Raw genomic sequence first — 11,078 nt, 5'->3', positions numbered from 1 at the left:
TTGAACTCCCCCTCAACAACACACTTACTCAAACTCTCCCTAAATTTCACAATACCAAAATATTTCAATTTGCTCTTCCAATACTCCCCCTTTTTATCACTAATCCGACAAGACATGATGAAAAACTCGGAATAGTCTCAACTTTCCACACGGACCAATCACACTTATGTTATATGAGTAAGATAACCATAGCAAATATGCACGATAAGTAGTGTGACTTGGTTGAGGAATAAACACAAACACATAGTATGCACTGGGATAAAATCGAAATGTATAATCACATAACCTATCAAAAATCGTCCTCAATACATGCATAAAATAATCTCATATGAAAAAATATTCAAGTATTCAAAGTATTCTAGCCCCAACATTATGAAACATCAATCCAAATCCCAATCACCACACACACACACACACACACACACACACACACACACACACACACACACAGATATATATATATATATATATATATATATATATATATATGCACTGAGCCCTAGACTTAGAGAAGGAGAAGGATTTAAAAAAAATAGGAGTCTTACCATGATGGAGAATTGAGTATCAATCCCAAAAAAATTGAATGAGATGTGAATGAAATGCAGAGGGCACAGGCTTGCGTGATGAGGCTAAGGTCCTGTGAGTGTAAGTGATTTCGAGAAAAAAAAGGGGAAGCCTGGGCGCTTTAGTAGTGACTTAAGTCACTTGAGTCACTTAAGTGAATAATGCTTGTGCTCGTGCCTTGAGCTATATAGTCCCACTAGGACTTATACCATTAAACCAGAAAACATGTCCCAGACTTAGACCAACATCCAAACTCTTACTTAAGCATCATAACTACCAACACTTACCTAAAAATATATATATATTCTATATTTTTATCACTTTATTTATTTTATTTAATAATAAAAAAATTAATTTAACCTTTATATATATATAAATAATGAAGCAAGTAACATGCTTAGATCTATCTTAGTTCAAACACAGTGCCACTCACAAAACAAATTCAATAGAATACTCTCTTATTTGCAACAATTACTATCGATGTTCACACCTCATAAGATCATCATTGTTAAGTTCAAGTGGGTGTGTGAATGAGTAAACTTGTAAAGTAGCAACTCTTTATTTCTTTGTCCTTTCAATATATTTTTGATAATATTATTCATGAGTATTTTCTTCTCATAGATACTCATAACAGTTTGTTACTCAAATTTTCCTCCGCTACAAATGAGGGTAATTAATAAAATTAGGGAGGGGTCACTCGCAGACCTGAGGCCTTAACTCTTAATTAAAAAAAAAAATTAGAAAAAGCTAGCCTACCAAGAGCCCATGAGGATTGAATGCCCATTATGCAAGAGTGCAACAGAGAAGGGGAGAAAGTGAGAGTATAAGCTAATAAAACTTGATTCAAACATAAACCAAATATGAGACATAAGATTGGAGGATAAGACATAAAGTAAGGGAAAGGGACTTCAAGAGTGGGACGAGGTAACATATAGAAGGGTTAGCTTGTGCGGGGCTAGGATTGACTTCTAAAGGAGAGAAAAGAACCGGAGAACTCCAATACCATTTTCCTAGAAAACTTTATGAGAGTGATTGTAGAAAATTTAGAGAGGGTGAAGAGCTTTTATTCAACCATTCTCCTAGACAATTCAGAGAACTCCAATACCATTTTCCTACAAAACTCTATGATAGTGGATTTGAAACCAAAGATCCATGGAGATAGCCACAATGCCGAAGCACTTAAATGATTATTTCCTTTACTTTCAGTCGTTCATCATCACCACATCATAGAAGATGATCATTCGACCATACTATTGATGTTGTGCTTCTGACCTGTCCAAAAATCACACAAAATGATAGAGAGACAATATTTAAGTAGTTCGGCAACTTGCTTACGTCCACTGGAGTGGAAACTCAGTATTTTCAATAAATTTGTACAAAATTACAAACACTCATAAACAAACTCTCTATCTCTCAAAAGGCCTTTTATTATGTGTTTTCCTAGAACCTATATTTTGTCCTCAGCCCTCTGCCTTGATCGCTCACCTTAGTGAGAATAGTTTACACCATTGCAAAATATCTCCTTTTATAGGAGAAGCCTATCTAACGTAGCCACCATTGTTGACAAATATGAATAAGTTTCCAGTAGTTATCCTTGACTGTTGGGAGGCTACTGCAGCCATCTAGGACTAGTGGGAAGCTTCTCTTCGTGGGTGAGAGACTGCATGTTCACATGGGCATTTCATACTTGGGGGGTTTCCAACAAAAAAAATGCTACACATCATCCTACACCACACACTTTATATATTAAAATATTATTTTTTTATTTTTTTTTATTTTTTATTTTATTTTATTCTTATTAAACTAATTAAATTATTTTATTTATCATCCACACACTACATATTTATTATAGAAAAAATGAATAAAAAATTAAAATAAGTGTGGTGTGTGAAGTGTGAGGATGACAAATAGATTTTTCCTTCCAACAATCACCCCCTCTACCCAAGTGTGCCAAACTAGGATGATACAAATGGTTGCATCCTTCAAATGATTGCACTCCTTCACTAGAATGCTTGTTAGCCATGAGAGATTTTTGCTATCAAATACATCTGTAGGTGCGTCTTCAAATGGATATTCAGATGTCTTTCCAAATGCATCTTCAAATGCATTAGCATTGTCTACATCCATAGAGCTTGCAAAGGATTTTCTTCAAAGGAAATTTACAAGTGCTTTACTACAAAATCTCAACTCTCTTGGATTCTTCTTTCGCTCAAGTCCATGAGTCTACACTCATGTACACCTTGAGCAAACTGAGCTTCACTCGAGCCATAGCCAAATGAACAATCTATCTGGTGCCTTTACAGCTTTCAAACCAGGCTCCAAAATCCTATAATCACCAATCTCCAACTTGAAGACTAGTTCTCAACATGCTAGCCTCTATCTCTAGCATGATCCCTTATCATCTCTACAATTTTATAACTCACGTATTCAAGTTAGAAGGCCAACTAAAGTGATGCATAACTTTAGTTCATCACGTACAGTTCTCTTAATCAACACATCTATATAGGGCAACACATCTCCTATTGCATTGGGAATCAATGGTCTCACACAGACCTTGATACATATCAGAGAACCTATTGTTGAGGTCGCCGTCTCTGATTTGGGCTATTGACTCATCATCCTACTGTCGTCTTAGTCGATGTGCCCATCTTATGTGTAGTCTCTACTAACTTCGACTTAAATAATCTCTATTCTTTCAAGATTTTTTCTTCATACCGTAGTTCACTACCTTCAATCAGCAGGATATAGTTTAAGGTAGTAACTACCATGGAAGTCTAATCGTCTTGACAGTCATGAATTATCAACTTTAGGTGTAGATATCCCTGGAACATCTGACGTTCTGTTCCCATCTCTCACACCTTTGCTTCATGTTATGGTCTAGGGAGATTTTTTTAGATTTAGGTGAGGAAAAGTAAAACTGACTTCCTTTTATTTTCTCATCTAATTCGCACTACGATTACCACGAGCCAAGACCAATGAATCATTTGTGACATTCCACGCCTTTTTGAGAAAGCACTACTGAATGATTGCTATCTTCAAGCTGTCCTTAACATCATTACGCACTGCAAGAAATACAATGTCATGTATTTCTTCAGTCACTATATTCACAGCATTATTCTCAGTTTTCTCCTGATTTTAGCAGTCTCTTGTGGCCTTTTTTGCCACAATTCCTAACGAGTCATCTGTTGTCCAGATCTTGACTTGCCTTTGCCCTTATTCTTGGACTTTGACTAATCCAAGCTTCTGCCTTGATTATCAACATTCAAGACCAACAAATTCGAGATCTTGCCAGAATCTCTTCTGCGCACCTCCTCATCTAGGATAAGATTTCTTACATTATAAAACTTCAACTTCGACTTCTTTGCAAAATTACTCATACTCATTCTCATGACCTCCCAACTTTTTTACCACAACGCTAAATACTATTGGGCAACAAAAATACCTTCTGCCTTTTTTTGAAGTTGAACAATTTCTTCATCAGCACTTTGTTATTTGCAATTGGCTTTTAAAAAAAAGCTACAATGAGATTCGTTGCGATTCTCATCTTAATAACATTATGTTCCATGGGTTATATGACTGCCAAAATCTGTTGATATAACAAGTTAATCAACATCGTCCAATGATCTAAAGTTTGCTTCTCAAACTTCACGATCACAACTGGCTTAAATCAAGTCCAAAAGAACTGAGTCTGGCTGAATTGGACTTCAACTAGCTAACATCAAGTCCAAAAAAAAAAGAGTTTGGCACGACTCCAATTGGCTAAGATCAAGCCCAAAACATATGAGTCTCACACGACTCCAACTGGCTGAGATCAAGCCCAAAACAAATGAGTTTGGCATGACTCCAACTGGCCGAGATCAAGCCCAAAACAAATGAGTTTTGCATGACTCCAACTGGCTGAGATCAAGCCCAAAATAAATCAGTCTGTCACCACTCCAACTAGCTAAGATCAAGCCCACAATTGATATGAATTCTGAATGGTCTAGATCATTAGTACTAATGGCGAATCTTAACATTTCCACCGTACGAATGAGTTAGGAATTATCCAAATAATTTCTCAGCACTATTTGATCATCACAATTAGATTACATATGGCGTAGATCAAGCCCAAAATGATCAGCAACTTATGGACGGTTTAGATTGAAAGTACCGATGGTAAATCTCAATATTTTTACCGTACAGATGAGTCCAAAATGATCAAAATAATTTTTCAGCATTATTTGATCATCACAATTGGACTACAAACGGCATAAATCAAGTCCAAAATGATCTGAATTCTGAAGAGTTCAGATCGAAAGTACCAATGGAGAATCTCAACATTCCCACCATACAGATGAGTCTAGAATGATCCAAATAGTTGGAAAGCACTATTTGATCGTTGAAATCGGACTCCGAATAGCTTAGCACTAGCCCAAAATGATCTGCAACTTATGAACAGTTCGAAAGTACCGATGACGAATCTCAATCCCACCATACGGATGAGTTTGGAATGATCCAAATAGTTTGTCAGCACTATTTGATTATCACAATTGGACTACAAATGGCTTTGATCAAGCCCAAAATTGATCGAAATTCTGAACAGTTTTGATTGAAAGTACCAATGGCGAATCTCAACATTTCCATCATATAGATGAGTCCAGAATGATCCAAATAGTTTGTCAGCACTATTTGATCATTGTAATTAGACTCCAAATGGCGTAGATCAAGCCCAAAATGATTGATTTTTGAACAGCTCAGATCATTAGTACCGATGACAAATCTCAACATTCCCACTGTATGAATGAGTTTGGAATAATCCAAATAGTTGGAAAGCACTATTTGATCATTGAAATCGGACTCCAAATGGCTTAGATCAAGCCCAAAATTGATCTGAATTTTGAATAGTCCAGATTGAAAGTACCGATGGGGAATCACAACATTCCCACTGTATGGATGAGTCTAGAACGATCAAAATAGTTGGAAAACACTAATTGATAGTTGAAATTGGACTCCAAATGGCTTAGATCAAGCCCAAAAATGATATGGAATTTGAACGGTTTAGATTGTCTGGAGCGTGTGTTACACACACTAAGGCTGTGCGTCTAGGGCGCATGAGGCGCGTGTGTATCACGCGCCGAGTGCTTTTAAGGCCCATGGAGGTGCGTGGCGCGTGCCTCTCATGCGTCTTCAACCTGGGATGAGTGTGGGGGCGCGTGTCTCTCACGCATCTTCTTCCTCTCGCCACGAGTGGGGCACTTGGACGCATGTTACTCACTCGTCTTCTTCCTCTATTACGACTGAGGCGAGTTTGCGCACTCTCCGACTTCTAGGGGAGCATTTAGGCTCCTTTGGTATCCGTTTTTGATTTAGTTTGCTACAACGGATTCATCTTGATGCGAGGAATGTCATTGTGTGATCAAAAGTTGCTTTCGATCAACTTGATTTTTCTGGACAACACGAAACCAAAGTTCTGATACTAATTGTTGCGCATCTGGCCTGTCCAAAAATCATACAAGACGATAAAGAAACAATATTTAAGTGGTTCGGCAACATGCTTACGAAACTCAATAGTTTCAATATGTTTGTATAAAATAATAAACACTCATAAACAAGCTCTTTATCTCTCAAAAAGTCCTTTGTTCTAAGTTTTCCTAGAACCTATATTTCGCCCTCAACCCTCTGCCTTGATCGCTCACCTCAGTGAGGATGGTTTACATCATTGCAAAATATCTCCTTTTATAGGAAAAACCTACCTAACTTAGCCACCATTGTTGACAAACATGAGGAGGTTTCCAGTAGTTATCATTGACTGTTGAGAGGCTGCTGCATCCATCTGGGACTAGTGGGAAGCTTCTCTTGGTGGGTGGAGGCTGCATGTTCACATGGGCATTTCATATTTGGGGGGTTTCCAATAATTGAGACCAAAAAATGCATCAGCAATGATATTGTCAGGAAAAGAAATTTCACAAAGATATGTTTGATCATCAAATTTATTTATTTTTTTGGGGTGTATATGGTATAGAAGAACGAATCTAAAAGATTTTATAATGTATCTCTATTAGGCCTGCGCATAAAATCCAGTGGGCCGATCCGTCCGCAAGAACCGGCTTGAGCCCACCTGACAAAAGTCGGGTTCTTCGGATCCACGTCACTTGCGGGTTGGAGCAAGTAACAATCGGTCGAAACCGATACCGTGTATTTCATTTTGAACCTGGCAGACCTCTTCTCGTTTCAATTTTCACAAACCCTAGCCACCAGTGCACCTGGGCATCGCCTTTCATCGTCGCCGTTCGTCATCACTGTTTGGCATCGCCGTTCGTCGTCGCCGTCGTCTTCACCATTCGCATTCACCGTTCAAGCCAGTGAGTCCCTCCATTTAACTTATTTCCCCCAAAACAGAAACTAAAAATGTGATTTATCTTTGTGATTTTGTGCTTGGTTTTGTTTAGAGGATGAATGATGCTTGTATTTCTCTTCAAGATGAGTGTTTGGTTGATGTGGGTTTTGATTTTGTGCTGGGTTTTGGTTGGAGTTATTGAAGTGGGCGATGGTGATGCTTTTTGTTTGGTTTTCTTTTGCTTGTGAGATCCTTTTGTCCATATTTATTTATTTTTAGTTAAGTTGGTTTGAATCAGCTCTTGCACCAGCCAGGGACTTTTGCTCTCAAATTTCATACTATTTGCAAAAAAATAATGGTCTTTTCCAGTAAACTGCATTATTATGAATCAATAATTGGTTCTACAGTCTTTACTCTAACATTGATGGAGTATTTTTTATTTGTAAAGTAAAATATTTATTAGAAAGCATAAAGTGCAACTATCAATAGTGGGATGCATATTTATTTATGGAATCACTTTCAGTAGCACCTAACTAACTTTTAAAAGTAACCAACTCATACATAATACTTAAAATTAAAATCTTTAGAAAAGTTGGATCCTCATATTAGTTCTTTTCTTCTTTCTTTCCTTATTGCCATAAATTGTTCTATATAATGTTATATTGCAGAACTACTAAAAGGCACTGTTCATACTCAAGACCAATCTAAGAAGTGAAACTGATATGGCTGGAAGATAAAAGGTTGGACTCAAGAACTCATCTTTTTTATCTTCCAGCCTAAGTCCAGTTGCAATGATTTTTTCTTCCTTTTTTTTGGTCTGCTCTTTGCAAATGACTGATAGTGTTTTTTTCGCCTACTTAGACAAACAAGATTTTCTTTTCCAGAAAGAATTCCTTACAGCAAGATTTGTTTCCTCGCACTACCATAGAAAGTCATGGTACATCATCTCTAAAAATCTTAGATTGGATTCTTATTCCCATTCCCGGTGCATGTTACTTTTATTCTTTCTTTCTTGCATCTTTATATTCTCCATGCACTAATTAGTATTCAGTTGCCTTTCTTCCTAAGGGGAAGGGTATGCCCAGTTTCCTTCGCCCTTTTAGCCCTCTTTTCGGGAAGTCTAGAAGTTCTTTTATGCTAGTTGAAAGCAAAATCTTGGTTTATTTGTATCAAATGTAAGCCAAGTGCTTCATATGCTAGGGCTATATTCTTTGGGGTTGAGGCAGGGTGAAAGAAGACAGGATGCATTGGGGCATATATGATAGAGGGGTTTTTTATGTTGAATTATTCTACAAGGCATTAATCCCACATGACAGAATTACTTTTCTATGGTAGACCATTTAGAGGAGCAAGGCTCCCTGAGAGCTGTTTTCTTTGTGTGGATGGTTGCACTAGGGAAGTTCCTTATCTTGGATAACCTCTGGAAGAGATATGTTATGGTGACAGAGTGGTATTGTATGTGCAAATCAATGTGATCTGTGCATTATCGTATGCTCCATTATGAGGTTAATCTAGTTTGGGTGATGCCTAGAAGGATGGCTAATTTATTAGCATGCTGGAAAGGTCACCATTAAGTTAATAATTAGAGTGAAGGCAGCAAATCTCTAGTAGTTAATCAACCTTTTATCAAATTATTCAAACATCTACCCTTGTACCAGTTTTATATTTGTGTGTGTACCTATCAAAAAAAATATTTGTGTGTGGCTGGATGCATCTATGCATTACTAATATTTTGATTTTTGTATCTAATATTATATGTCAGTTCATATATGGATTGCTTCGAAAGTGACGCTCATACCAATTTAAGAGATAATGAGACGGCTACTCCTTTGGATAACCGATCACAAAAGGCATCAAATATTAACTTGTCTAGTGACACAAGTCTCCCTCCTCGTAAAATGAGGTCAAATAAGGACCCCTCAGTAGTGTGGGATCATTTCACTAAAATAGATGGATGCCCTTTAAATGACCCAAAAGCGGAGTGTAATTATTGTCACAAGATTTACTCTTGTCATCCCAAAAGACATGGTACATCAAGTATACTGCAACATCTTGATATTTGTAAGCAACATCCTCATAGAATCAGACTTACGGATCAACAGAATATGAATCATGATGGGCCTCTTGAGGGAGTTGGAGATAGTGATGTTAGTAACTTGGCAAATGCACATAAGTTTGATTCGGAAACTGTACGAATAGCAATTGCTGAAATGATCATTTGTGATGAGCTTCCATTTAGGATAGTAGAAGCTCAGAGATTTAGGAAGGTATGTAGATCTCTTGAACTAAGGTTTCAAGTGCTGTCTCGAACCACTGCAGCGAGAGACTGTATTAAATTGTTTAAAATGGAGAAGGAGAAGTTAAGGAAAATTTTTAAGACGGTTGGGCGGGTTAGTTTAACCACTAACACATGGACATCAATTCAAAACTTAAATTATATGTGTCTTATTGCACACTTTATTGACTCTAACTGGAAACTACACAAAAGAATTCTAAACTTTTGTATGATCCCTAATCACAAAGGAGAAACTATTGGAAAGTGTGTAGATTCATGTCTACAAGATTGGGGCATTGAAAAAATCTTTACTTATTCACATCAGGTGTTGTGCCCATATAATGAACCTCATTGTGAATGATAGGCTAAGAGATTGTGATGATTCAATCACAGGGGTGCGCAATGCAGTTAGGTATGTTAGATCATCTCCCGCAAGAATTGAGAAATTCAAAAAGTGTATAAAGAAGGAGAAAATTGATTGTACAAAATTGGTATGCCTTGATGTTTCTACGAGATGGAATTCGATTTATCTAATGCTAGAAGTTGCAGAAACATATAAAAAACCTTTTTTTCGATTGGAGAAGGATGATGATTTTTTTGTTCGTTATTGTCGTAGTGTGAACTTGGGCCCCCCTAACTCTGATGATTGGGAGAGAGTTAAAGTATTGATAAAGTTTTTGAAGATTTTTTATGATGCTACTGTAAGACTTTCTGGCTCTTTGTATGTGACATTTAATGCATATTTCCAGGAGTTTTGTGGCATACAATCACATTTGTCAAAAATGAGTCAAAGTAATGATGCAGTGTTGAAATGTATGGCGGAAAATATGAACATTAAGTATGACAAATATTGGGGATCAATTGAAAAGACTAACTTGATGATATTTATTATTGTTGTTCTTGATCCAAAATGCAAATTTAATCTTTTACAATTTTGGTTTAAAAAGATATATGGTGGTAATTTAGTTGAAGAAATGATTGCAATAGTGAAACACTTGATGATGGACATTTACTGGGAGTATAGTATTGTGTATGGGAGTTCAAGTGGAGTTTCTTATTCGGAGCCTCCTTTCTCAGTTGATCCTACTATGATTGATTTTGATTCTCAACAGAGTTTTTGGATTGAGTATGAGTAAGAAATTATTGAGTCTAATTTGATGAACAAATCAGAGATCGATCAGTACTTAGAATATGGTTGTGAGGCACGAGCTCCTAATTTTGATATTTTGGATTGGTGGAAGATTAATGAAGTAAAATATCCTATTTTGGCAAGAGTTGCACAGGATGTAATGGCCATTCCTGTTTCTATAGTTTCTTCTGAGTCAGCCTTCAGTGCAGGGGTTCGTGTGCTTGACCCATTTCGTAGTTCACTATCTCCAAGAACAGTCGAGACACTTGTTTGTACACAAAATTGGTTGAAGGATCCAATACCCATTGATTTTCGTGCCTCCTTGGATAATATTGAAAGCTTTGAGGCGGAATTGGGTAATGAATTTATTTTTTATTTACATATTTATTAAAATTTTTCATAATGTTTATTTTTATATCATTTTAATAATCATCATGTGTTTTTTTAGAGTTTGGTCCAAAATCAAGCTTTGCTTATGATGATAAGATTGAGGAGTAACTCAAGGCTTATGGTATGCATGAATGGTATGATTTTCATTTTCACTCTTTTTTATATGATTTGCATGAATTAAAAATTCTGATTTGATTTTCCCTAATGTTAGTTTCTAAACCTTTGATATTGGATTTGTAGATTCACTTACAAAATGGTGGATTAAAATAGAATGTAGGTAGTAGCTTTGGAAACCCAAGGATGAGTGGAGGTTTCGAATTCTATGTGATGCAGGGGAATTTTGTTGCTGCCTTCTCAACAAATTATGGAATTGGTTTTAATAGTTTGATAGAGATTTTAATGGT

At 36.6% G+C, this 11,078-nt stretch overlaps 1 protein-coding gene across 1 annotated transcript; it reads left to right on the top strand.

The window, feature by feature from the left end:
• The first annotated feature begins 10,213 nt into the window (after positions 1-10,213).
• On the top strand, positions 10,214-10,782 carry LOC122294578 (zinc finger BED domain-containing protein RICESLEEPER 2-like). Its single transcript, XM_043103489.1, has 2 exons — positions 10,214-10,640; positions 10,733-10,782. The coding sequence occupies exons 1-2, from the start codon at positions 10,313-10,315 to the stop codon at positions 10,780-10,782; spliced, it is 378 nt and encodes a 125-aa protein (XP_042959423.1). The 5' UTR covers positions 10,214-10,312.
• The last annotated feature ends 296 nt before the right edge of the window (positions 10,783-11,078 follow it).

Source organism: Carya illinoinensis, chromosome 1 (genome assembly GCF_018687715.1).
Source record: "Carya illinoinensis cultivar Pawnee chromosome 1, C.illinoinensisPawnee_v1, whole genome shotgun sequence".
In the NCBI taxonomy this organism is placed as follows: domain Eukaryota; kingdom Viridiplantae; phylum Streptophyta; class Magnoliopsida; order Fagales; family Juglandaceae; genus Carya; species Carya illinoinensis.
The sequence above is the reverse complement of the archived record's forward strand: the minus strand, read 5'-3'. Positions and strand labels throughout refer to the sequence as shown.